This window comes from Antechinus flavipes, chromosome 4, assembly GCF_016432865.1.
Source record: "Antechinus flavipes isolate AdamAnt ecotype Samford, QLD, Australia chromosome 4, AdamAnt_v2, whole genome shotgun sequence".
Lineage (NCBI taxonomy): Eukaryota > Metazoa > Chordata > Mammalia > Dasyuromorphia > Dasyuridae > Antechinus > Antechinus flavipes.
The window spans coordinates 388,544,834-388,572,331 of record NC_067401.1 but is presented as its reverse complement, the minus strand read 5'-3'; the positions used below and the strand labels follow the sequence as shown (position 1 = coordinate 388,572,331).

The 27,498-nt window shown below is 50.5% G+C and overlaps 1 protein-coding gene across 5 annotated transcripts in view; it reads right to left on the bottom strand.

The window, feature by feature from the left end:
* KIF21B (kinesin family member 21B) overlaps positions 1-27,498 on the bottom strand; it is a 69,080-nt gene that overhangs the window by 35,407 nt on the left and 6,175 nt on the right. For all 5 annotated transcript variants that reach the window (XR_007953804.1, XR_007953805.1, XR_007953806.1 and 2 more), the window contains 12 exons: positions 15,950-16,172; positions 13,848-14,030; positions 10,242-10,391; positions 9,761-9,895; positions 8,915-9,082; positions 8,533-8,648; positions 7,592-7,787; positions 5,057-5,246; positions 2,343-2,406; positions 2,026-2,247; positions 1,255-1,336; positions 659-779 (listed from right to left, as the gene is read on the bottom strand). Coding sequence is in view for 2 of the 5 variants with exons in the window: in XM_051998678.1 (XP_051854638.1) it covers positions 659-779; positions 1,255-1,336; positions 2,026-2,247; positions 2,343-2,406; positions 5,057-5,246; positions 7,592-7,787; positions 8,533-8,648; positions 8,915-9,082; positions 9,761-9,895; positions 10,242-10,391; positions 13,848-14,030; positions 15,950-16,172 (1,850 nt within the window). In the remaining 3 variants the exon portion in view is untranslated. The remainder of the gene's footprint in view (positions 1-658; positions 780-1,254; positions 1,337-2,025; positions 2,248-2,342; positions 2,407-5,056; positions 5,247-7,591; positions 7,788-8,532; positions 8,649-8,914; positions 9,083-9,760; positions 9,896-10,241; positions 10,392-13,847; positions 14,031-15,949; positions 16,173-27,498) is intronic.

Here is a 27,498-nt window from a genome sequence, read left to right as displayed (position 1 = left end):
GAGAGAGAACTATGGAGACTGAGTATGGTCACAACCTTTTTTGTTGCTGTTTGCTAGCTTTTGCTTTCTTTCTGATTTTTGATCTGATTTTTCTTGTGCAGAGTGATAAATATGTTAATTTGCTTAGAAGAACTGCACATGTTTAACCTATATTGGATTACTCACTAGGGAGGAGATGGAGAGAAAAATTTGGAGGGTAGGGTTTTGCAAAGGTGAATGTTGAAAATTATCTTTGCATGTATCTTGAAAAAAATCTATTATTAAAAATTCTTTTTAAAGTTAAAAAGTAAAGAAAAATAATAATAAAATGTCACACTCTCACTCAATAAACTCCAAGCTCTTTATCACCTCCAGGATCAAATTCAAAATCCTGTTTGGCATTCAAATCCTATTCTAATGTAGTGACACATTTTCCTCAACCAGACATATAGTAGTTCTTAATAAATGCTTACTGACTCACTGACTCTTCTCCTCTATCTCATTTCTTCTCGAGGAGAAAGGGGAACATGAGGGGTTCTTTAGTTTTTGTTTTCAGGAAAAGAAAGCATATATCAGTGTCTCACCAGTGGCCTCTGCAGGCCCTTCTCCAGTCTTCAAACTATAATGGCTCCCATCTTCCCACAGTCCTTCCTATTTCCAGCCGTGGAGGTCAACTCACCCTTCTCCTCAGGATCCGAGTCTGAATCCACCAGGCTCTCCTCACTGCCCGAATCTTCATCCTCATCTTCCCGTCCTTCCTCTTCCTCACAACCACTTTCATCCCGATCCTCCTCTTCCTCCTGGGCATCAAGCACCATGATGGAGCCCTTGCTAGCGGTGTGCTCCTCCCAAGGATCAGGAGACCTCCCCACAAGGACTGAGTGAGTTCCCATGAAGCTGCCCCGAGACTGAGGGAAGGGACTAAGCTCATGAGCGTGTACATACATGCACACGTATGTATAAGGGGCAGAAAGGGTGGAACTGTGACCCTTCCTCTGTCCTAGAAAAATTACAGCTGCCTCCAGGGCGGACCCTTTCTGTTTATATGGAGCCCTTCTTTGGGGGTAACACTGGGGAGAGGAGGAAATACACCCAGCAACCAGCCAGTAAACCAACAGAGAGACTAATCCAAGGAAGGGAGAGTTATTGGCTCTGAATGCAGCTGGGGATCCTACGAGTGCTTTCATCCATGGCCCTCTTCTACCCCTTCTTCCCAAGGTGGACCCCAGTCGGGATCACAAGTCAAAGTACCCCGGGGAAGGGAGCCGCCCTTACCTCCTCAGCTTCATTCTCATCCGTCTCTTCGCCATTCTCTTGCTGTAACTTTGCTCTCTTTTTAAAGGCCTCCTTCTCCGGGCTGCCCACAGGTAGGGATGGAGGTAGAGTGTCAGGTTATGGAAGTCTGCCTCACAGAATTCTAGATTAAAAGCTGGAAGGGGTCTGAGAGGCCATTTCATCCCATCTCCTCATTATAGGGGCAGAAAGTTAAGCTCAGAGATACTAAGTAAGTCGCTAGTATAATTCCAGAGATGAGATTTGAATCCAGTTCTTTTTAGCTCCAGGGCTGGTACTTTATTTGCTGCCCCATGCTCCTGCTGCAGGTAAGGGTCATAGGGCAGAAGGGAGGTGGGGAGTGGCAGGAAAACATCCCCACCTGACATTGGGACATGGAATGACGTCACCCCAAGTATAGGAGCCATGGTGGGGAGGTCAGCCAGCAATTGCTTCCATTTCTCAGCTGAGCTGATTTTTAAACTTTAACCCAGGCCGTTCATAATAGACAGCTAATTAATCACCGTTTTCCTCCACGCCAAAGATCATGAGACTAGGCGAGGCAACCTTTGCCCACAGTGATTGAATAACTCCCCAAGATAGCAGGGCCATGGAGCTTAGCAACCAGCCACTTCTAGTCTCCTCCTCAGACCCAGATCCAAGAGGGGGGATGTCTCAAGGTGGGGAGTCCTAACCCACTGAGAAAACTGGCCCCGGGTCTTCCACCTACCCTTCACCCCCCATCAATTATATGGTCAGATGAGGTTAAAGCACCTTTTTCTCCGTTGCCTGGTCTCCTTTTTCTTTAGCCTTTCCAAGTCCTGCTTAGCCTTACGGATCACCTCTGAGGCCTCTGTTTCCATGGAAATCGATGGGCTGCTCATCAAAGTTCCCTGGCTTTGGCAACCACTCATGGGGTATGAAGACCGCAATGAGGTCCGTGAGAGGGTACGGCGGAGAGACTCATTCATTGCTTCACTCTCGAGAAGCTTTGTGCTGAGGGGGAAGAGGGAGGAGGAATGAGTCTCTGATTCCCATCACTGCCAGAATCCCAGAGCCCACCCTGGATCTTCCCCATCCCTGTTGCTCACCGAAGCTCCTCAATCTCTCGGATATAATTCTGGATTAGGGTACCAATGGCCTCATTGCCATCTCCTGGTGGGGAACAGGCAAAAAAAAAGATGTCTCATGAGAATGGTAACAATCCTAGCAACAACAACACTGAGGGATGATTCATTGTTATTCAGCATATAGAGTGACATCTTTTAAAAAATGGGGATTTTGGTGATTTATCTGGAGGTAGCCTAGGTGGGCAAAGACACACAATGGTGGGCATAGTGAAATCATATGCCTTTATTACAAAAGGAAAAGAAACAGAAGAGAAAGTTGCCCTGAGAGCTGTCATATGCCAGCTGCTATGAGAAACAGAAAATTAAATGAGGCAAATCTCAAAGAATTGGATGAGATGTAATGTTTCCCTGCAAGCCACAAAGGAGTATGAACGTGGCAATTTAACCGCTGGGACCTGGGCTGTCGTTAGCAGAAAATATACCGAGAGGATCATAAAGTAGTGAAAGGCCCAAAGAAACCTATGGATAAGATAATTAAAAGTTAAAAAGCGACTTAATATACCACAAACGGGCTTTTTCTTTCTATTCTTTGTTCTGTTTGGTGACACACTGCTTACTAATTTATATTTAAAGAGGAACTAATCATTTGTTCTGCTGCAATAAGTGCTTATCTTCCCCTCCATAAAGGCTGGTAAACATAGGTTAGCCTATACCTGAGAAGCTTAGATTTCCATGCCCCAAACTATTCAGGCCCAAGCATTGTGACTGCTAGCTTATCCAAGGAGCAAGAAAGGAATTGCTACTCCCACAGTAACAGTGCAAGAAGCGAAAGAAAGCAAGAACCAAAAAATGGAGGAGGAAATGAATAAACTCTTCTCGATGAAAATAAGTTTGCATTAAGAATCAGGTCATCAACAAGGCAACAAGCATTTATTAAGCACCTACTACATGCTGCTGGGTACTGGGGATACCAAGAAAGGAAAAAAACAACTCTCTCCCACAAGTCCAGCATTGATTATGAGGAAAGTCACCACTCTGTTCTTCCCTGGTCATATTAAATCTAAGAAACCAGGTTCAGGATACATGCATACACATACACAGACATATATATATGCACAGAGATAGAGTGATATGTATATATACACAGAGATATAAAGTAATATATGTAGTTATATATATATGTAATATGTATGTATATATGTATATACAAACATACTCTTTTCTGCTCAAATTTATATATTATGTACAAAATTATATACAAATTATGTATTATAACATGAACATGTTTACATGTGCAGATCCATACAATGCAATACAGCTGCATATAACGCAATACAGGGTCTACATATTTACTTATACAATTACATATGTATGTGTGCATGTATGTGTATATATACACTGAGCAGAGAGAGAACACTGAGAACTGAGGAGATCTTCTGGGAGTCAACACTTAAGCTGATCCTGAAAGGGGAGGTGAGTGTGCCCAAGTATAGGGCAGTCACAGGCCTAATGACAGAAGACGGGCGGTGAAACTGGGGGAAAAAGGAGATTTGGCTGGAAGAGAGAACGCACAAGGAGAAGAATATGAAGTACGTCTGAAGAGTGAGCTAGAGCCAGACTGGGAAGTTTGGGGTTCTCGGGGTCCGCCAAGGCTAGGCAATGGGCATTAGAGTTTGCCATCAAGGTGGTGACCAGTTTAGGTCAGAATAACCTGCCATCGCAAGGGCAGAAGGCGGAAAGAATGGGATCTGAGTCTTTCTGATGGACAATGCCGCAGGAATGAGAAACTCCAATCACTGACTTAGCAGGAACCTGCTATGTGTTGAGCTACATGGGAGGTGCTGGGGATGCAAAGACCATTAGGAAAGAGTCTCTCTGTACTCTCTCATGAGAGGATAAATACGTCTGGAATCTGGTAACAAGGGGAGCGAGATGGCGCAGTGGACAGGGTATCAGTCCTGAAGTCAGGAGGATCCGAGTTCAAATCCAGCCTTGGACACCTGGGCAAGTCACCTCACCTCAACGGCCTTCCCCACCCCCCAAAAGAACAGGATAACAGTTCCAGGGAGAGCGGGCCTCCTGCAGCTCGGCATCCTTCCCCAGCACTCAGCATCCTTCCACAGCACTCCTCAGCATCACTCCCCATCCTTCCACAGCACTCTCCATCCTTCCCTAGCACTCAGCATCCTTCCCCAGCACTCCCCATCCTTCCACAGCACTCTCCATCCTTCCACAACACTCAGCATCCTTCCCTAGCACTCAGCATCCTTCCCCAGCACTCCCCATCCTTCCACAGCACTCTCCATCCTTCCCTAGCACTCAGCATCCTTCCCCAGCACTCCCCATCCTTCCACAGCACTCTCCATCCTTCCACAGCACTCAGCATCCTTCCCTAGCACTCAGCATCCTTCCCCAGCACTCAGCATCCTTCCCCAGCACTCAGCATCCTTCCCCAGCACTCAGCATCCTTCCCTAGCACTCCTCAGCATCCTTCTACAGCACTCCTCAGCATCCTTCCCTAGCACTCAGCATCCTTCCCTAGCACTCAGCATCCTTCCCTAGCACTCAGCATCCTTCCCCAGCACTCCCCATCCTTCCCCAGCATTCCTCAGCATCCTTCCCCAGCACTCCTCAGCATCCTTCCCCAGCACTCAGCATCCTTCCCCAGCACTCAGCATCCTTCCCTAGCACTCAGCATCCTTCCCTAGCACTCAGCATCCTTCCCCAGCACTCACCAGCCTTGGCAAGGAGCAGGTTGGCCTCCTGGCTCATGAGCTGGGTGACTCGGTTGTTGATGGCATCAATGGCTTCCTGCATGGCTTTCACCCGCATTCGTAGTGTGCCGTTTTCCTTCTGCAGCATGGCGTTCTCCCGGAACAGGTCACTGTAGCCCTCTGAGCCATCCTCCCTAGTCACTCGCTTACCCTAGAAGAAGGGCAGATGGGCAGGGCTCACATGGGACTCAGCAGAAAGGAAAGACCGAGGATCTCCTCTCTACTTAACCACCGTTCTTTCTTCCCAAACGGCCTCCCTGACCACCACTGTCAGAATGGTCTATTTAAAATTTAGTTATGATCACATTATCTCCTTTTTGAAAACAAACAAACACAAAAAAAATGCATAGAAAAGGACAGAAGGTAGTTAACAGAGATAAGTGGGCCAGCTTTGGGGAATAACATGCCATATTTAGCACATATTTTTTTTAAAAACCCTGATGTACACAATAAAATTTGAGATTGTATATGTGTATATCTGTACACACACACATGTATGTACATATACCTAAGAACACACATAAATATACACACAAGTATTAAATATATATTTGAATATAGAAATAGTTGGATATTCTTTGAATATAGAAAAAAATTCAGGTTTGTCAAGTTCAAAACAAAAAAAACAAGCAACAAAATGACAATTTTTTTTAAAATTAAGACTTTGTATGGCTCTTTGAACATAGAAAATTTCAGGTTTGTTAAGTTCAGAACAACAACAAAATTTAAACAAATAATAAATGAATTGAAAAATAAAACTTTCTTTAAAAATCTCCTATAGGGGCAGCTAAGTGGTGCAATGGAAAGAGCACCAGCCCTGAAGTCAGGAAGACCTGAGTTCAAATGCGACCTCAGACACTTAACACTTCCTAACTATGTGACTCTGGGCAAGTCACTTAACCCCAATTGTCTCAGCCAAAAAAAAAAAGAAAAAAAAAAAGACCTTTCATGGCTCCTTATTACAACAGCTAAGTGCAATGCAAAAAGTCTCTCCTTCCCCTTCCTTTTCCACTCCCCTGCCTCCACCCACCAAAATCGTCATTTCCTATACAACACATCAGGACTTGCACAAAGAGTGGGTGGGGGCCATTCTTTCTCCAAGCTTATATATTAATAGAGTATGGTCCAATTACTATTTAGCTTCATGTGCTTGGGACCTCAGTGCATCAACTCAAGCCTTAGCCCATTACATCTCCCGCTTTCTTTTGTTTTAGAACACAGGTGATCATGCCATCCCTGACTCCTCAGGGAGGTCAGAGCCCCCAAGGGGAGGTGATCACACCCTCCCTGACTTCTCAGGAAAGGAGATGAAAGCACCGAAAAGGAGGTGATCACGACCCCCCTGACTTCTCAGGAAGGAAGGTGAAAGCACTAAAAAGGAGATAATCACGCCCTCCCTGACATCTCAGGAAGGGAGATGAAAAGCACCAAAGGGAAGTGGGGGTTGCTAGCAGGTTTCTGGACTGAAGGGTCTTATTATGCACAAACCCATCAGCATGGGAAGTATTACACAAGCACATAGCAACAACGCAGAGTGGATAGCATGCTGGTCTGATTTCAAAAAGACTCTTCCAGAATTCAAATTCAGACTCAGACACTAGCTGTCATCTCAGTTTCTTCAACTGTAAAATTAACCGCAGAAGGAAATAACAAACCACTCCAGTATCTTTACCAAGAAGACCCCAAATGGGGTTACAAAGAATCAGACATGATTGATTGAATTGACTGAACAACATGGCTCCTGTAGCCTATCCAAGAAGAACAAAGGGTCCAAATTCCTTATCCTAGTAGTCGAGACTTTATAAACGGGCTCTTTTCCCTTTCTAGCCTCATCTCCCATTAATGCTCTGCAAACCCTCCACATTGCTGTGAACCTGGACCCCAATCGGACATTACTGTTTCTGTTCACTCTATTCCCTCTTTATGAAATGTTTATTCTCCCCGGCCCACTTGTCCCTCATGCATTTCCATCGATCAAAATCTGACCCACCTTCTAACATCCAATTTAATTCTGCCTTCTGTATGAGGCCTTTAGGATTGCCTGACCCTAAGAGTCTCTTGCTTCTGATTTTATATGGCAGGCTGAGCTCATGGCATGGATCATATATACTTGGGGTTACTTTCATTAGCTACCCTATGTCTCCTCCGTTATTGTAAGCTCCTGGAGGACAACGGCCATGTCTTCTAAATCTCTGTGTACTGTCCCCTAACACTGTAGCTTTTTTGCACACAGTAGGCATAATGATGAATGAATGAAAGAATGAATAAAATAGAAAAAAAAGAGAAAAAAAAGAATGAATGAGTGAAAGAAAAGATGAGGAGGAAGCTGAAAAGTTGGAGGGTGAAAAGGGTCCCCATAGACCACTCCTTGGCAGAGATGCAGCCTGAGGAGCTAGTGATGGGCGCTGCTGAGCTAAATGCTCAGGGCTCCATCTAAAGAAGAGGAGCTTGTTCTACTCCTTAGGCAAAGGCTCGTTCTATTCCCCCCTCACTCACCGCCTTGTATTCCATCAACTCCATCTGCAGGCGGGCAATCTCTGCGCGAAGGGCACTGATCTGCTGGCTGGTCTTGTCCTGGTTCACAACCACCTTGTTCTTGATGTTGCGGGCCCGATTGGCGTACTTGAGGGTGTTCAGGGTTTCCATAAAGTCCCGATCCGAAGGGCTCACACAAGCAATCATAACTGTCTGGCTGGTGGGGGAGGAGAAGAGAGGGGGTACAGACACCCCCCCACAGGAAAGGTCACATCTGCGCCAAGTCCTATCCTTTCTCAGGGCCGTTTGGCACAAATTTCAAGCCTGAGACCATCATGAGATTTCTATTCCACAATATATGATTATAATTGACTTAGCTAATGGGGTCAATGCTTTGTTATTTAGGAAATAAATACTAAGACTTTTTATTCCATTAATATCTTGTTTTAGGTTTAAAAACTGAGTGTGAGTTAAAAAAGGGAAAGGCTGTGTTCTCTCCATTGTACACATACAACAAAGCAGTTTGGCGGTTTGGGTTCTGGAAGACCGAGTGAGAATCCTACTTCAGACTAATGTGTAAACCTGGGCAAGTCATTTAATCTTTTAATGCCTCAAATTATTCTGTTATATGGGAATGATTAAAACACCTACCTCACAGAATTGCTGTGAAGCTTGAATGTGATATAAAATAATCTGTAAATCCTAACGCACTATATCAATATTAGTTATAATTATTATTATTATTATTAAAAGGTAATTAATAATGATGATGATGATGGTAATACACATGGGAAAATTGACACTTGGCCAAAGTAAATAATTTATTCAAGATTATTTAACAGCCCAAGTTTTCTGATTCCTAGTGGGGAACTCTTTGTGCTCGGTACAAGCAGTTGTCCCGACTGGGACCTGACAGTGGCTGTGGACAGTAGCCCCCTCCCCAAACGTGGTTGTGCTGTTACCTGTTACCCCCGAGGGAGTCCTGGAGGAGCCGCGTGAGCTTTGAGTCCCGATATGGCACATGCACGGCCTTCTTGCTCTGGTCTCCCAGGGCACTGATCACATTCCCCAAGGCCAGCTGCAAGAAAAGGGACCCCCGCCTTCAGCAGGGCACACCCCCCAGTGCCATGCCCCCCAGCCTTCCCACCACCTCCCGCCCTCAACCCCCCTTCCCCCAAGCTCCAAGCCTGGAGGATGGGCTGGTTCTCATTCTATAGTCAAAGTCAGGGAAGAGCACTAAGGAGAAAGGCGCAGGAGAAGGGAACAGAGACCAAAAGTGGGTGTGAGAGAAGGAGTTAAAGATCCCAATCCTGCTCTTGCCGGGCGGGGGAAGAGCTTCCGTACCAGGCCGCAGTTGATAGAGATGCCCTCCTTGGCCCTCTCGCCCGTGGCCCCTGTCCGTTTCAGCCGCTCGGAGCCTGCCAGATCGACGAAATGAAACTTGGCTGTGAGCGTCTCATACTCGTTGGTGGGGGTCGCACCGTCAGGAAGGCCGGGCACCTCACCATTCACCTGGGGGAAAGTGGGTGTTACTGAAAACCCCCGCAGCCTTTCCTCCACCCTCTGTGGGCTGAGGTCCCCCGGGAAGTCTGCTCGCTTAGCAAGTCCAGAGGGACAGAGGACAAAGCCCCAAAGTGCCCCCAAACGGGACACAGCCCCGAAGTGCCCCCAAACGGGACAAAGCCCCAGGTGCCCCCAAACGGGACACAGCCCCGAAGTGCCCCCAAACGGGACAGAGCCCAAAGTGCCCCCAAACGGGACACAGCCCCGAAGTGCCCCCAAACGGGACACAGCCCCGAAGTGCCCCCAAACGGGACACAGCCCCGAAGTGCCCCCAAATGGGACAAAGCCCAAAGTGCCCCCAAATGGGACACAGCCCCAAAGTGCCCCAAATGGGACACAGCCCCAAAGTGGGACTTGGGGTCAATAAGGCTCAAAAGTCACAAATTTTGAGTAATAAGGGGCTCAGTCCAGTCCTCTTAATTTACGCAGGAGAAGCTGAAGCTCCTCCACGTTACGGGATTTGCCCAAGTCTATAGTAAAGGCAAAGCCAGGATTTGCGACCAAGCCCCCGACTGTCACTGCTGCCCGCTCCTGGGCCGCCCTCCCCGGGACTTTTGGGGGACGGGCTGGTTCTCGCCTCAGCTCGTGCCCTCGGCCCCACCAGCCACGGGCCTCGGGGCGGCTCACCAGGTCGGCCCGGGCGCAGACACGCATCTGGCACAGGTGGATGGTGAAGATGGCATGAGAGCGGGAACTCTGCACGTTCATCTGGGTGCTGGCCGTGGTCCGGGACAGGGCGCCCTGCTTCAGACACTGGATCAGCTGCAGAGAGAGGGGATGGGCAGTGCGGGCCTCCCGGGGAAAGGCGGGTGCCCCCCGAGGCGGTTTCTGACTCAGAATTTTGTGTCTCACTCCCTTCTATAGTTAAGGAAAAATTGGCTAGCATGGAGGGGGCTCTGCAGGGCCAGTCTCGGGGGTCCTCCCAGCCCTGGAAAGCGGGCACTCTTGTTATTGATTCCATTGTACGGATGAGCACACCGAGGCAGACGGACTCAGCGACGGCCCGGGCTCACACAGCCAGTAGCATCCAAAGGCTCCCCCGGAACCGGAAGGCTTCCCGGCCCAGACCCAGTGCTCGCTCCCCCCCGTGCTACCAAACGAGGCCTACCTCGTCTTGGGAATTGATGAGCCGGGAGGTGACCCCAGTGGTGTAGATGCCCCCGTTGGCGTCCTCATGGATCTTGATGTTGGATTTTCGGTGGCGGGAGTCGGGATCTCGGGTGCTATCAAACAGGTCTAGGATCTCCTCATTGTAGAGCTGGATGCAAGAAGCGGCAAGAGCGGGTTATTGCCCAGAGATCAGTGGGGGGCTCGGTGACAGCTCCCACCCCGACTTTTCTCTCCCATGAGAACTGAGTGGGGGAGTTAGATGCAACTTTCCATCAGCTTTGCTGAGCTACTGTTTTCTCCTCTTTTTTATTCATGGTTTAAGAGATGGCTCTAGGAGAGACACACTTAGTAATAGAGGTCTTGTAAAAAAAAATCAATAAAATTGTATTTTTACACTTAAAAAAAGCGTTCCCTGCCACTCATCCCTTAAATCTCAGAGGCCAAAGTTCAGGCCCTCCCTGAGCACACGCTCTTTTTTCTCCTCACATAGACCTGGTTGGAAGATGGGGTGGAAATCAGAGCAGGAAAAATCCGGTTCACTTTGTGTGGCAGAGGGGAGCGGGACCGCGGCAGGCCGGACTGCTACCCACGGGCCTGCTGCTTTGCTTGGAAGCCTCCATTTTCCCGCCTTCGAGGGCAGGTCAGCCAGCTTGGAAGGGCCCCCGAACCTCGAGGGAAGCCCTTTTCTATAAGCTCTGCCAGGGACGGCACCACCTGCTAAGGGGCAGGGACATCCCCAGCCCGGAGCTGGCAGCCAGAGGGTAGACAGGTGGGCCCCGGAGGAGAAGGGAAATGCGGAAGGAGACGGCCGAGGGCCACAGCCGCCGGGTTCCTGCCTCCGAGGACTCAGCCTGGACATCCGAGGCTTTGATGCTCCTCAAAGGGACGGAAATATCAAGGCAGGAAAGGGAAGAGGAACAGGAAGGGACTGACAAGACTGGGTGCCATTAGCGCCTCTGTCCTCCGGGCTGTCTGTCCGCTAACAGACAGGCCGGACTCATTGAGCTCTTTTTACTCCAAGGGCGGCATCCCAGCTCTGGCTCTGTCCTTGGCCCAGCCTTCCCAGGGGCTGCCGGTCCCCTCCCTCCGGACATTTCCCTGGCAACGGGGCTGGGGGAGGAAAAGCAAAGAGAGAAACAAAAGACGGATCCACTGAATCTGAAAAGCAGTTCGGGTCCCCAAGGGCAGCGCAGCCACGCTCTTGTGTGGGGACACCTAGGAGACAGGAGCAGACCCAGGAGGGAGCAATTAGCCAGCGGCCCCCGGAGGGAAGGACCAAAGGCGGGCAGGGCCGTTCTCCTGCTCCTCTCCCAGGAGAAATGCAAGTGGAGCCAGAGCCCAGGGAGGGTTGGTGGGGTTCAAACCCAGTCTCTGTGGGGAGGGAAGGAAGGGGGCCAGGCTTGCGGGTGGGGCTTCCGAAGGTCACTCGGGGGAAGGGGCAGAATCCTAAGCCTTCTATCTTGTGCAGGGCGATCACCCACTCAGCCTGGCAACCACTCATTGCCCCAGGAGGCCAGAACCAGACTAAAAGTAGCACTGAGTTATTCACAAAAGAAATAAAGAAATTTTCAAACATGAGTAATATTAACATGTGGTTTTCTAAATCATATGTGGCCCAACTATGGGGAGAAGCCCCAAATTCTATTTGAATTGGACATGGCTGGCCTAAGGCAATGCCCTCCTGGGCTTTTACAGATAAGGAAACTGAGGCATGAGAAATGCCGAACCTCAGGTCGCCCCTTGGTCTCCTCCTGGGTGGCCCCTCTTTCGGGCTGGGGAGGACCACAGGGATCCCGAGACTCCTTGTGGAAATATATATTCCATCTCTACCAGGAAACTAATACCTTGTTTCCTGTCCAGAAGAATCTGCCTTTTTCAAGCAGGGTGAGATGGACAGAGAATAAAATATTTAGGCAAGAAAAGGTCAGAAAAGCACCCGCTGTCAGGAGACTAAGTCTGGTTCTAGAAAAATCAGGAAATTTCCTCATCATCAGATCTAGGGAAACTGAGTCAGAGGAAGCAGGAGGCCGAAAAACTAAGGGATAATATAGAAGTCAGATCTGGGGAAACCGAGGCAGAGGAAGCAGGAGGCCGAAAAACTAAGGGATAATATAGAAGCCAGATCTGGGGAAACCGAGGCAGAGGAAGCAGGAGGCCGAAAAACTAAGGGATAATATAGAAGTCAGATCTGGGGAAACCGAGGCAGGGGAAGCAAGAGGCCAAAAAACTAAGGGATAATATAGAAATCAGATCTGGGGAAACTGAGTCAGAGGAAGCAAGAGGCCAAAAAACAAAGGGATAATATAGAAGTCAGATCTGGGGAAACTGAGTCAGAGGAAGCAGGAGGCCAAAAAACTAAGGGATAATATAGAAGCCAGATCTGGGGAAACCGAGGCAGAGGAAGCAAAAAGGGAAAGGACACATCAGGGGAGCAGTATTCTCTGGCACTGGCTGCATTCTTCCTGTGGTAAGTGACATTCCCTTCTCTCCTGATAGAGCCTGTCCGACGCCCTGGGGCAGGCAGTGACCAGTGAACCCCTCCACATAGAGCACCCCATGAAAGAGGAGGGCACTGATTTTGCCCAGAAAATTAAAAGCTGACATTTCAATTTGTTTTAAGTCTAAGAGAGTGGTCTCTCAGGACAGCCCCACGAGGCCGGCAGTACAGCTGTTGTTCCCCATTTTATAGAGAAGGAGAACAGGTTCAGAGAGGTTAAATGACTTGCCCTCTTCTGTAAAGAGGCGAGATGTTGGTTTTCCCCCACAGTCACACTCTGCTGACTGTCTCCGGGGAGACCTGGGGTGGGAATTTAAACGTCTCACTTTCACAAGTCCCGATGGAAGCTCAGTGAGAAAAGAGGTGCCAGGGGAGAGTAAGGACCTGAACCCACAATCTCCGGCTGCCCGGGCTAAGTGTCGGCTCCTCCTGCCCTGACTGACGGGCGGTTCTGGCCCCGCTTTAATTCTCCCATCCAGGTGGCCCAGAGGGGACTGGAGAGGAGAACGTTGGATTCCCACCGTCATTCTGGCCTCCTGGGACTGTCCCAAGCCCAGGCAAAGCGCTCCTGGGGTCAATGGCTCAACAAGACTATATCCTTTGCCTGTTTCCACAACCCCCGCCCCCCATTACTCCCTCAGGCCTCGCTGGGAGCCCCAGCCGTTGCTCTCCCAACAAGAACCCCGATGCAGCTCAAACCCAGCTCCCACGCCATTAATTACACTCGGGCCGTGGCCCCGAAGGGGGCCCACCTCTGCGAGCAGAGCGGGGACCCAGGCTTCCCCCTTATCCGCTCTACCACACCCCAAAAGTGGGAAAACAAGCTAGGAAAAAATATCAAGACTCTCTATGCAGCCCCCGGAGAAACGCCCGATTGTGTTCTGGTAGATGATGGAATCGAAGACTCAGAGCAGGAACTCGGAGGCCATTCAGGCCAACTTTGCCCTCACCCCCGGTTCCCCACGAGGCTCTGAGAGAGCCTTGGCCCCAGACGCCTCAGGATGTGAGTAGGGGAGCCAGGAGCACGGCCGAGGCTCTGAGTGTCCCCCGCACCCCGATGCTAGGCCCTGGGCGGCTCCGCGCCCTTCCTCAGCTTCCTGCCCGTACCTCCAGAAACTGCGCGCTGACTTTGAACTCGGGCCCGGGAACTCCCTGCTCCTGAGCCCGTCTCTTGCGTTCGGCAATGCCCCCAAAGAGGTGGGCTATGGCCCTTGGGATGATACCATGTTCCTCCTCCGAGGTGCTCATGTCAAAGCCGGTGCCCATGGTGTACGTCTTCCCAGCGCCTGTCTGTGGAGGGAGAGATGGGACAGGGAGTTAGCTCTTCCGTGTGTTCTTCTAGGAGCCAGAGCCAGTGAGCCCTAAGGGGAGAATCCCTGGTACCTTCCCATCCATCACATGTGTCCTTCTTTGCTGCTCACCAAGGTCCCCCTCTCCTTTAAGACCCCCACCCCCTCAGAAAGACTTTTCTAATCGATTTCTCTTCTTAAGACCTCTCCCTAAAGACTTTTCTAACTTCTCTCCTTTAAGATTCTCCTTTCTCTCTCCCAAAAGACTTTTCTAACTTCTCTCCTTTAAGATTCTCCTTTCTCTCTCCCAAAAGACTTTTCTAACTTCTCTCCTTTAAGATTCTCCTTTCTCTCTCCCAAAAGACTTTTCTAACTTCTCTCCTTTAAGATTCTCCTTTCTCTCTCCCAAAAGACTTTTCTAACTTCTCTCCTTTAAGATTCTCCTTTCTCTCTCCCAAAAGACTTTTCTAACTTCTCTCTTTTAAGACTGATTTCTCTCTTTTAAGACCCTCCTCCTCTCTCCCTAAAGACATTTTCTGACTTCTCTCTTCTTAAGACCCTCTTCTCTCCCAAAAGACTTTTCTGGCTTCTCTCCTTTAAGACCCTCCTCTCTCTCAGAAAGACTTTTCTGGCTTTTCTCCTTTAAGACCCTTCTCTCTCTTAGAAAGACTTTTCTGGCTTCTCTCCTTTAAGACCCTTCTCTCTCTTAGAAAGACTTTTCTGGCTTCTCTCCTTTAAGACCCTTCTCTCTCTCTTAGAAAGACTTTTCTGGCTTCTCTCCTTTAAGACCCTTCTCTCTCTTAGAAAGACTTTTCTGGCTTCTCTCCTTTAAGACCCTTCTCTCTCTCAGAAAGACTTTTCTGGCTTCTCTCCTTTAAGACCCTTCTCTCTCTTAGAAAGACTTTTCTGGCTTCTCTCCTTTAAGACCCTTCTCTCTTCAGAAAGACTTTTCTGGCTTCTCTCCTTTAAGACCCTTCTCTCTCTCAGAAAGACTTTTCTGGCTTCTCTCCTTTAAGACCCTTCTCTCTCTCAGAAAGACTTTTCTGGCTTCTCTCCTTAAGACCCTTCTCTCTCTCAGAAAGACTTTTCTGGCTTCTCTCCTTTAAGACCCTTCTCTCTCTCAGAAAGACTTTTCTGGCTTCTCTCCTTTAAGACCCTTCTCTCTCTCAGAAAGACTTTTCTGGCTTCTCTCCTTTAAGACCCTCCTCTCTCTCAGAAAGACTTTTCTAACTTCTCTCCTTTAAGACCCTTCTCTCTCCCAAAAGACTTTTCTGGCTTCTCTCCTTTAAGACCCTTCTCTCTCTCAGAAAGACTTTTCTGGCTTCTCTCCTTTAAGACCCTTCTCTCTCTCAGAAAGACTTTTCTGGCTTCTCTCCTTTAAGACCCTTCTCTCTCTCAGAAAGACTTTTCTGGCTTCTCTCCTTTAAGACCCCCTTCTCTCTCTCAGAAAGACTTTTCTGGCTTCTCTCCTTTAAGACCCTTCTCTCTCTCAGAAAGACTTTTCTGGCTTCTCTCCTTTAAGACCCTTCTCTCTCTCAGAAAGACTTTTCTGGCTTCTCTCCTTTAAGACCCCCTTCTCTGTCTCAGAAAGACTTTTCTGGTTTCTCTCCTTTAAGACCCTTCTCTCTCTTAGAAAGACTTTTCTGGCTTTTCTCCTTTAAGACCCTTCTCTCTCTTAGAAAGACTTTTCTGGCTTCTCTCCTTTAAGACCCTTCTCTCTCTCAGAAAGACTTTTCTGGCTTCTCTCCTTTAAGACCCTTCTCTTTCCCCAAAGACTTTTCTGACTGATTTCACACCCTCCAGAGAATTCCTTGCACTCCGGCATCCTTAGATGCTGCATAAGCCATATAACTTTGTAACAGGCCCTTTACCTGTTTCTCATGCACCTGGGAGCTGACCTGGGGAGAGGGGTGCCCTTACCTGTCCATAAGCCAGCACTGTGGCATTGTAGCCCTCAAAGCATCCCTCGATGAGCTTGCCCACACAAGCTGTGTAGATTTGCTCTTGCCAGGTGTCCAGGTCAAAGACAAAGTCATAGGTGAAGGCCTTGTCCTTCCCCAGCAGCACCTGGGGCTCCCCAGGAGTCACCGAGGTACAGATATGGCAGCCCTCAATCTTCTCCTTGGATAGCTGGGGCCGGATCCTGCTCAGAAAGAGAGAGAAGGAGATAAAGGGGAGAGAGAAAGGAGACAGAGGGAGGGAAAGAGGGGGAGAGAGAAATGGGGGGAAAGAAAAAAGAGAAGAGGAGAGAGAGAGGGAGAAAGAGGGTCCTGGTCAGGCTCATAGTCCAGACGTAGGGAAGAATGCTGATTCCCTTTCACTCCAGACTTTTTAGAACTAGCGTGTCCTTCATCTCATGGGAGAGGAGTCAGCACTCCAAGAGAGGAAGCACAGAAGAAATGCCATCTTTAGTAGGCCACGGGGCTGGAACAGGAGCAGCAACCATGGCCACGAGCCCCTGGCATGTGCCCACCACGCTCCCCAGCTGCACCGCACTTCCGGGAGGCCCCGAATGTCCCCCCTTTCCCAGAAGTCCTCAGCCCAGGCTCCTGGAGCCGGCGGACTAGATGAGACACAAGCCCAGGGAGAGAGCTGGGCCGTCTCTGCGAGAGATGGGCCAAGGAGACAGGGTCAGGGGCCAGGAAGTGTCTGAGGAGTCCCAGGGAAGGGCAAGGTCCTCCGAAAGGGCCCCAGGCCCGACGTACAAAGCTGGGCCGAGTGCAAGGGCTAGCAGCGTGAGCCCGAAAGCAAGGGGATGGAATGGTAAACAAGCATCCATCTGGTGCGAGCCCGGAGAGAGCCCCGGACAGAGCTCCTTCCTCCCGGTCCTCCTCCCTCCCTTTCTCCCTGGCTCCAGAGCAGCTGGCAGCGCGGCGAGATCCCCATGGCAACCGAGGGCAGTGACCACTCGGGGGGTGGGTGAGAGGAAGCACCCCCCGAAACGAATCGGAGAGGGGGCAGATCAGGCTCTGCCACCCATCAGCTCATGCACACCCTCCTGCCTGCCCCGGCCCCTCACAATGAGCCGCCTGTCAGGCTTCCTCATCCTAAGCCAACATTTAGTGAGAAGATGAAAAGAACGGGAGGGGGACCAGCGGAGCCCGGGCTTGGAGCTGCGGGGCCCTGGAAGACAAGCCAGCAGCTCTCTTCTGTCTGACCCAGACCTTTGTGGTAAGAAATCTTGCATGGGAGGGTGGGATGGGGGCAGGAAGGCGAGGATGGGCTGGATGAGCTCAGAAGGAGCTTATCAGGAACTACACTGGGGAAGGTGGTGCACGGGGGCTCCGAAAACAAGACCACCCCCCTGGCTACCCCAGAGCCCACTCACGCCCGGCAGGGAAGCTTATTCTTATCGACGAATAAGCTGAACAAACACGGAGAGAAGGCGGCGCTATGGATCACAGGAGCTCTTCTCCAAAGGACGCTTCCCTTTTAGGAAATGAGAATGGAAAGGGGAAATTACAGGCTTCCCCACTGACCCCCAACTTCACGTTTTCCCTGAAACAAAGGCCAGGTTTTGAAGCAATATTCTACGGAGTCCCTAGGGCTCCACTAGCATCCTAGCAAGGGGATGAGAGGAAGGCTCTGAGGCCTTCGGTCCCCTCTCCGTTACCTTGTAATGGAGGAAAAGATGGGCATCACACAAAGCTGCTATTTCACTCTAAGAAGGAAGACAAGGATGTCCTTGCAAAAAAATAGAGAGCGTCAAGGATGATGCTGAAAACTCAGTGTAGGAGTTAGAAGCTCAGACTCCCAATAAATCAGGGCTTCTGGCGGAGCTTTCACTCAATTCCAGTCCATTCCACTCAGTCCAATCGAGATTCCAGAGCTACAACAGCTCCAGCCACCAAGGAGCTTATATTGGAGTGCCTCTTCAATCAGGAAGTGTCCAATTTGAGGGTAATCACAGAGAAACGGTCATCGAAGGCAGGGAGAGGCGGGAAGTCTGCCGGCGCCAGCCCAGAACCCAGTCACGACTCTGAAGGGAAGGGCTGCCCGGCTCTCCTTTCTCTATTGGGCCTGTACGGCTGACAAAGCCCCAGACCCGGAGTCAGAGGGTCTGGGTTCAGATTCTGTCGGTGTGATCGTAAACAAGTCATATGTAAAATGGGAGGTGGGGCGGCTCTTTGCATGGGGTTCTGATTTTGTTTTCCAGGGGATAAGGAGGTGGGGGAGGGGGATAAATGCCCGTTACTTGAAAAATAAAAGAGAAAGCTGAATTTGGTAACCTCTACTGTCCCTTCGGGCGATGCTATGGCCCGAGTTCCAATCAGAGCTCAGAAATTTACGGTGTATGTGATTTGGGGCGACCCCCGATACCACGGGAGGTCCCTTCCAGCCTAAATCTGGGATCTGGAGAACCGCCCCCAGCAGTCGGTGCCGCCCTGTCCAGCCTGGTCTTGTTCCCAGACCCCTTGGGGAGGGATGGTAGGGAATTCTTGGAAGAGGATTGAGTGGAGTGTGAGGGGAGACTGGGGCCCCACTTCTGGGCCCTCCCACTGGGCTCTGCGCCTCGTGAAGTGGAGATGACGGAGCTTGCCCACTATCCGACAGAATTCTCGGGAGACCCGAAAGACCACGCACTACTACTACTTTAACAGCCCTAAAACTCCCAGCAGATGGGAGGTGCCGTCCTCAGGGAGCAGAGGGCCTGAGCAAGCCACCCTCAGCATCCTCCTAAAGGCCTTTCTGCTGGAGAGAAAGGGTGACTGCGTTCTGCAGCCCCAGCGGTTTGAAAAGGCCCCTCTCGCCCAGGCTTTCTTCCTCCCAATGATGGGATTTTCTGGATCCAATTCAAATACCATTTAATTACCTCCAGCAAATGGCAGCTCTAATGATTGGAGAAATCGAATCAGGGTCCCCAAGGATGGCCTGTTTGGGTGGGGGCGGGGGGCAACAGAGCCTTCTTGACTCTGGTTATGAGCTGAGTTTGCTCTGGCCAACCCCAAGAGGCCCACCCGTGTGAGGAAGATAAAATACAGAGAGTCGAGCTCTTTCTTTGAGGCTTGGAAAAATCCAGTGCTCAGGACCATCTCTGCTCAGCAAGTGCTTAGGCCACCTTGGGGCTCTCTCTAATCCTGGGGGCCCTCACCGGGAAACCCCCTCTCCCCTCTCTGTCAGTTACACCGCTCACCCCACCCCCAGCCAGGAACAGAACCCACCTGCTTGGACTCCCCCCGTTCTGGGATGGATGGAGCACCCGCCTGGAGTCGGGAGGCCCTGGGTTCGAATACGACCTCAGGTACTTGCTAGCTGTGACCCTGAATCACTCCATTTGCCTCCCCCCAGAAAAAGGAAAGAAACAGAGAAAGTAAGCTCTCTGAGGGCAGCAGCAATCAGGCTTGTAGGGGTATCCCCGGCTTTGAGCTCTCAGGTGATGCTTTATCTCCATGGGAATCGGAGGAAAGGAAGACAAGGCAGTGAAACAGGAGGAGTGGTGCCTTTTTCCCCTTGGTATCTGAGATCTGCTACTTGAGGTAGGCGGGCCGCTTAACTTCCCTGAGCCTCAGTTTCCCCATCTGTAAAGCGAGGGCTTGAACTAGATTGCCCGAGGTCTCTTCTGCTTCCAGAGCTAAGGTACCTGGTATTAGAGATGCTTCTTACTTGCACCGTGACTGGGTGAGCTCTCGGGGCCTCCATCTCCCCATAATGAGAATTAGCATTTAGGTAACTCTTTAAAGTCTGCAAGAGGTCCTGCTCTCCTCAACTTGTCCCTACTGGGGAGTTCTGTGGCCTCTGCTTAAAGACCAACCTCAGGAAGCTTTTCCTTCCGCACTAAATACACTGAAACTTCCCCCCACGGCTTCCAGTTCTGCCCTCGGGGCCAAGCAGAAAAGTCTATTCCTCTCCCAGACAAGATCCTTCCGCAGAGGGCCGACACAGCCCGCTTCTCATTTCCAGATGGGACGCCTGAGGCCCAGGACATGCGCCTTCTGGTCCCCCGGGCCCGGGCTCCAAACTCGGTCCCAAGGAGCCTGAGAGAGCACCTCAGGACACACGCCCAAACCCGGGACTGAGGATTCTCCGGGCCTCGGTTTCCTCACCTGTAACACGGGGTGGGAAGCTGGGACTGGGTGGGGAGAGATAAGCTGGACTAACTTTTCCCAAAGGGCTCCTCGGACCCTCCAGGCCCCCCTGGGCGCTGTGGGATCCCCGCGGGGTGAGGCTGCTCCCGGGAGGCGGAGGGCTCCCAGCTGTAGATAAGCGCAGCTCTCCCCACGCTGGGCCCGGAGGCAGGGCTGGTGAGTCAGTGCGGGTGTAGAATCAGAGTCTGAAGGCAGAGGAAGGAAGGGGAACCTGGGGCGCTCCTCCGTCCCCCTCCCCCTCTCACAGGAGACGGGGTGCCCGAGTCCCCCCCTGCCCAGTACCTCCCCCTTCCCTTCTGAGGAGAGCTGGGGGCGGGGGCTTCCCCAGCACAGAAAGCCCCCAGAACAGAGCCCAATCTATTCCCCACTTGGCAGTGCCCGGCCTGCAGCCTTTTCAGGGGCAGGATCTGGCACGGGTGGCAAGAGCTCACAAACTTCCTCTGTCCCCAATGAGGGGGAGCGGGTCTCATGTGGGAACGGCCCTCTCCCTTTCCCCTCTCCCTCCGGCGCACACACAGGCGGCCCAGACGCGGGGCTAGCGGGCGAGCCGCGGAAGGGAGCCGGCCATCGGCCTCCTGCCTCTCCCAGACAAAGGCGGCAGCTCCGGGGGAAGTGCTGAGCTCAGCATTCACAGGCCCCTTGCAGAGACGGGCAGGGAGGGCGGCGGGCAGAGGGGCCGGAGCCAGTGCAGGAAAGTGGATCCCAAGGAGGCCGCGTCCCGAGCAGCGCCTGGACGGGGGCCCGGCCACCGGGGGTGGGGGAGGGCCCCCCAAAGCTCAGACTCCAGTCACAGCTCTGGCTCCTGGCGGGATCTGGCCCTCGCCATCCGGCCTACACGCTTTGGCTCCCTTTTCCTGCCCCAGCAACCTTCCGTCTCCCGCGTGTTATCTCGTATATTAATGTACACGCTGGCTCCCCCTTAGAATGTAAATTCCTTAGGAGAGATAACTGTAGCCCTAAAGCTACCCAGGGCAGTGAGCAGAGCCAGGCCTGAGCCGTGTGGCTCTTGGCAAGGAACCTCATTCTGCTTGCCTCAGTTTCCTTCTCTGTAAAATGGCCAACCACTCCCGGTGAGGAGAAAGGGACTGGTGAGCTGGGGAGGAAGGCAACACGGCACGGATCACAGATTCAGAGACCTGGAGAGCTGGAAGGGATCTCAGTGGCCCTCTCCTGCAACCCATCTGTGAAAGGAACCCCAAAGTTAAGCCGGAAGGGACCCAAGAAACAGGAGGGGTCCATCAAGATATATCCTCTCCACTGCTCGGTTCTGCAAACATAGATTGTATCTAGGATATACTGCAACATACCTAACATATATAGGACTGCTTGCCATCTAGGGAAGGGGGTGGAGGGAGGGAGGGGAAAAATCAGAACAGAAGCGAGTGCAAGGGATAATGTTGTAAAAAAATTACCCTGGCATGGATTCTGTCAATATAAAGTTATTATAAAATAAAATAAAAAATATATATATTAAAAAAAAAGATATATCCTCTCCTTCCTCCCCTGCCTGGAGTCGTGGACCCTTAACAAAATACATCTCCAAGAAGAGTCCCAGAGAAGGTATTCATGACACTCACAAAGGTGCTTTCTGCTCCTCCTCCCAGAGTCCCGCTAAAGTAGGCAAGTATTATACCCGTTTTACAGATCACAAGGTTTTTCATAGCTGGAAGAGACTATAGAGTTCATCAGGATCAGCGGTCTGTGTATCACCGCTTCCCAGTATAACTGCTAGTAATCGTCAGAGCCAGGAACCGCACTCAGCCCTTCTGCCTGCAAGGCAAGCTGTTTCCTCTGTATTACACGAATGATGACATCCCCGTAGGTCTGCGATGGGCGCTATTCTGTTGTTCCTCTACAAGCCACTTTGGAGCTTGAAAGAGAAAATTCAGCTATTTGGTAAATGCTGAGAGGATTCAGTTTCCATCTGTACAAGAATTTCAAAGACGGGAACTCAACCATCCTAATTAAACTGGGCTAAACCTGAAACTTTTTTCTTGGGAGAGAAAAAAAGTGATTTTTTTTTTTTTTGAGACTCAATCTAAGTTCAGCGGCCATTTATGGTTCCAATCTGGTCACCATGGGATACTTCATCTGTTCTGTTTATTAGACCAAATCTTGGGAATTTGGTCCCCAAATCACAACTTGGCCATTCCATCCCTCTTCAGGGAATCTGATGGCCTTCAGTCTCCAGGAGCGCACTGTACTGGAACCAAATTTAGTGTGGACACCCAATCTGAACCAGCCTTAGTCTCCCCAGCCAGCAGAAACTATAGAGATGTGCTAGCAACCACGCTTAGCTAAAACCTTTTTTATTATTATTTTTTAAAACTCTTATTTTCAAGCTTCATTCATCCTTACTCAAGACACTTTTCTGGAGATTTAAGATCTAGGTGCAGTGGTTCTCAAAATGTGATGCAGTGAATCCTGAGGGTCTCTGAAATCCTTTCAGAGGGTCTACAAATTCAAAATTAGGTTTTTTTCTATTTATGATAAATAGCTATTATGTAACCCATATAAACAAAAACTCTTTGGACATAATCTCAATAATTGTTAATACTGTAAAGATACTGAGAAAAAGAGTTTGAGAACCACTGATCCAGGATGAGAGCAGGTAAATCATGAGGCGGTAATGTTGCTCTCTGGTTCTTTCCAGAGGAGAGCTAATTTCTGATCTACCAATCAATATTAGTTGGAGCCTTTAATCTTAGCATAGAGTAGCCACTCATTAAATGTAAATGTCTCTCCTTGGTCCTCATTACAGACCAGAAGGAAATTTATTAGGGTCCCTGGATCTCTGATGTGGGAATATCCCCAATTTCTGCAGATTTTAATCACTGCCAAGTCCTTTGGTGTTCTCTGTGCAGCTCCCAACAAGGTCCGATCCACAATTCTATGGGGGAGTGTGGACCCCAAGGGAAGCCACACTTGGGAATATTTGACCCTGGTAGCCAGACCGTTGTTCTGCAGTGAGATCTCCCACCTGGCACTCTCCCTCCCTCTCCCCTCCCTCCTTCTCTCTCCAGCAAGCACAATCACTTCTCGGACAATGGGCAGCCCAGAACCCCAGCCCCACAAGTCCTGCTTCTGAGCCTGGGGAGGGCAGCCCCGCACAAGCCTCCGACTCTTGTGTCCCTCCTCCCGTCCACCCCGCCCACCCTACCAAAGTGACGGAATCCAGCCTCAACTAATTTAAAATTAGATAGCAGGAAGAACTTCCTGTGTCCAAGTCATTAATCTTGAGGGGGGTAGCTAGAGAAGAAAGGAAATGTTCAAGGAAAGAGATTCTGCAATTTTGGGATAAATCCATCCCCAGACAACCTACTTGGAACGGGGATGAATTAGAAAACCTGCTGTATGGGGCTTGTGACTGAAGCTAGACGGCTACCAAAGCTTGCCAACAGCCTCTCAGTCCCAGGAAGCAGGACAGATCCTCCCCCCTATTTTATAGAGGAAATCAGTGAAGTCAAAATCAAGTAGAAATAAGGCTGAAAAACCATTTATAAAGATTCCTGCAGGCTGCATAAACCACAGATTAACATTATCTATGTCCTATTTTGTTACATTTTCCCAATTAACATTATTTATGTTCTATTATATTTTTATTTTGTTAAATATTTCCCAATTACATCTTAATCTCAATGCTGGCCAGGGGCATGGAAAGGCATCAGATCCTACCCACAGCATAATCCAACCTGGATCTGGAATTAGAGGAATGGGTTCAAAGCCCAGTTCTATCACTATCTGGGCAAAACCTCTTGGGGATCAATTTCTTTATAAAATGAAGGGGTTGGATGGTATCAAACTCAAATAGAAACCGGCCATGAATCTGTACATAAGGGTCCCTGTGGAAATGACTTAAGTTTTAAAATGCAAATGTTACGTAGGATTTTTTAATAATTTATTTTGTTAAATATTTCAGTTCTGCTATAACCTGGTTCAGGCTGCGCTTGGGAGTATGGCAGTGTTGCCGTAGTCTTGGCGTCACGCGTCTGAATTAAATGACCTTAAAAGTCCTTTCTAGTTCTAATCCAGCTCCTGTGAGCCCTCAAGGAGCCCAGGAAAGGACCCAAGAAGTCCCAAGGCAGACACACTAACCAGTGTCTCTCTGCATCCCCTACTCTAATGAGCATCCTGTCCTACTCCTCCCCTTGGCCTCCCGCCAGCTCAGCTGCTCTGAGCTCTCTCAGGCTCTCCCACAAAGCTGGAGAGACTGAGCCCTGCTCTCCCCGGGGGGTCTGGCTCCCAGACACCCCAGGGGCCCTCCTTGTCTCAGCCCCAAAGGAGACAGGGCAGAGGAGCCTGTGAGAGGACCGAGTTCTGGGAGTTTCAGAGGAACACTGGCTCTTTAAAGGGTGAGGAGAAAGGGGGCTTCCTCCCCCACCCCCAGGACTAAGGTTTCCACAAACACTTTGGTCCTTTGTCTTCATGTTGAGGGTCTGCCTTCCCTAAGTCTGTGCCCCTAGCCCCAATTCCTCACCACCCACCCCTCAGAAAAGGAAAAGGGAAAGACCCAGTCTGACCCCACTGACTGGGCGGCTTTGTGCTACGGGGTTAAAGGTCCTTGTTTTATGGCTCCATCACAGGCAGGGGAGGAAGGCTGGGCAAAGGAAGGAGGAGCCGGGGACCAGTTAAGGGTCCCCCTTTTTGGGCCCGCTTCTCTCTGCACCCTGGACACATGATGAAAAGCGGGCTAGGGAATCACACACACAGACATAGGGGTCTCAATGGGATCCTCAGAGAGGAGTGGGATTCTGTCAAATTCCTCTTCAGACTCCCAACCTCCAAGGAAAAAGGCTCAGAGACAAAACCCGCAGAGATCCTGGGAGGTAAGTGCTGATGACCATCCCCCATTTCACAGAGGCAGAAACTAGTCTGGAGACGGGATTTCCTCAGAACTAACTATTTATTCATCTATTTAGATTGATACAGGCAGCGTCCGAGTTCAGATCTTCCTAACTCTGGGATTAAAGGAAGAAAAGCAGACCCCGCACCTCTGACTCCACACCCCAAACTCCTCCTGCTTTACTAGCAGGCCTGGCCTGGCTCGGGCCTAGCTGCGGAGATACGGGAGGTCCGTGAAAGAGACTTCGGGGGGAGAAAGAGAGAGGGGGGTGGGGTTCCCCTTCAGCCCGTCTGCTCCAGCCTCCAGCCCGCTACCTGTGTGTGGGTTATGTGTAGGCTGGTTAGCCCTGTGTCTGTGTAACTGTGTGTGAGCAAAGTTGGTTAGCCCTGTCTGGCCATTGGATATGGCCACCTCCATCTCCTACTCTCGGGGCAGGGGGGCCCTAAAGGGTCTTCCCACGCCTTCGCTTTCAGGCAACATGGGGAAGAACACAGGGCAGCCCAGTCCGGTGTCTGCGATCCCAGCCTTCCTCTCTGCAGAGTGGTTGAACAGCCAAGGAATGGGAGGAGGCAGACCCCTCAGCCCTGCTCTGGGGGAAGCCCAGGCTCAGCTGGGCCCTAATTTCACCCCCTGGGATACACCCTGCCAGCCCCTAGTCTCCATCTCTCACCCCCCGAGGCGGGGGGCATCTGGCCAAGGGTTTCTCATGACCTCCCTGGAGACAGGGCCCTGAGCCTGGCTCTGGGAGAGACCCTGAGAAGTGACAGCATCTGGCCGGGAGCAGCCCCGGGGTCCCCTAGGGATGGATGGCTCCATAGTTCAGGAATGCAGAGCAACAGGCAGGCTCGGTATGTTAGGGAAAGACCAGAGAAAGAAGTGCTTGCTCCCCCCAATCATGGTGGTCTCCTGCTCTCCCCAGTTTCCTGTTTGGTCCCTAAACCTATCCCCTGGTGGCTGCTCTGGACCTTAGCACTACAGGCCAGTTACTGAGTATCTGAGCTTTGGACTCAGAGAGAAAAAAAGAAAAAGAGAGAAAAAGAGAGAGACAGAGACAGAGACAAAGAGAGACAGAGAGATAGGAGAGAGAGAGAGAGAGAGAGAGAGAGAGAAGGAGAGAGGGAGAGACACATAGAGACAGAGACAGAGAAAGAGAGAGATAGAAGAGACAGAGACAGAGAGACAGAGACATAGAGAGAGAGATAGAAGAGAGACAGAGACAGAGAAAGAGACAGAGACAGAGATAGAGAAAGAAAGAAATAGGAGAAAGAGAGACAGAGAAAGAGAGAGATAGGAGAGACAGAGATAGAGAGACAGAGACAGAGAGAGATAGAAGAGAGACAGAGACAGAGAAAGAGACAGAGACAGAGATAGAGAAAGAAAGAAATAGGAGAAAGAGAGACAGAGAAAGAGAGAGATAGGAGAGACAGAGACACAGAGAGAGATAGAAGAGAGACAGAGACAGAGATAGAGAGACAGAGACACAGAGAGAGATAGAAGAGAGACAGAGACAGAGACAGAGAGAGTGAGACAGAGAAAGAGACAGAGAGAGAGAAAGAAAGAGATAGGAGAGAGAGAGACAGAGAAAGAGAGACAGAAAAAGAAAGAGATAGAAGACAAGAGACAGAGAGGGAGGGACAAAAATAGAGATAAACACACACACACACACAGATTAACTGTATGTTAATTCCTTGCTCCCCATCAGGCCCACGGTCCCGGCCCACATGGCTTCAGAGAGAACGAATGGCACTGGAATCAGAGGGCCAGGTTTGCAATGCTAGCACCAGAGGACCTGAGGAAGACTCCAAGCCAGTGCTAAGATTTTAAAATCTTGAGGTCTCTTAATTGCCTGTTCTATAGTGGGGGGAAGAGGGGAGTTGGATTAAAGGGCCATCCAGATCCCACACAACAAGAGCTGCCCAGAGATGGGATGGGCCAGCCCCAGCATTAGCCATAGGTTTCCAACCAAGAAAAGAGTGGGGGGCTGTAAACCGAGGCACCCCAAAGATAGGGAGGGGCTCGGCTTCCTCTCTTTTCCATCCCAGGACTGTCTCCCTGGACCACCCCTAAGCAATTACCTCTTCCCCTGTTCCCCAGACTCTGACTGCCTACGTCTCCTCCACCTATGAGCCTGAGAGGAGTAAATGTCGCTGCACGAACTACTTTTCCCACTCCAGTCCTTCTGGGCCTTCCCTAGATTTCCCCAGATCCCAGCCCTGCCGTCACTTTTCCTATGTAGTCCCCTCCCCATCCCTCACCTCCTTGCCAATAGCCATAGAGGAGCCAGAGAGAACAGAAGACGGGGGACTGAGGGAGGATACAGGGGGGAGAGCTATGATTCCCCCCACTCTTGGACTGTGCAACCGTAGCCAACTTCCTTTTCTAAGGTCAAGGAGAGGAAGAGGAGGCTGAAGAAGGTGTCTCAGAATGATCTCTAACCTGGCTGGTGGAGGGAAAAGCGGCCCAGGACCAAAGCCCCCCAGCTCTTGTGTGAGGGGAGGGCTCCACCCGGGCCAGCCCCAGCCCCAGCCCCAGAGAGCTCT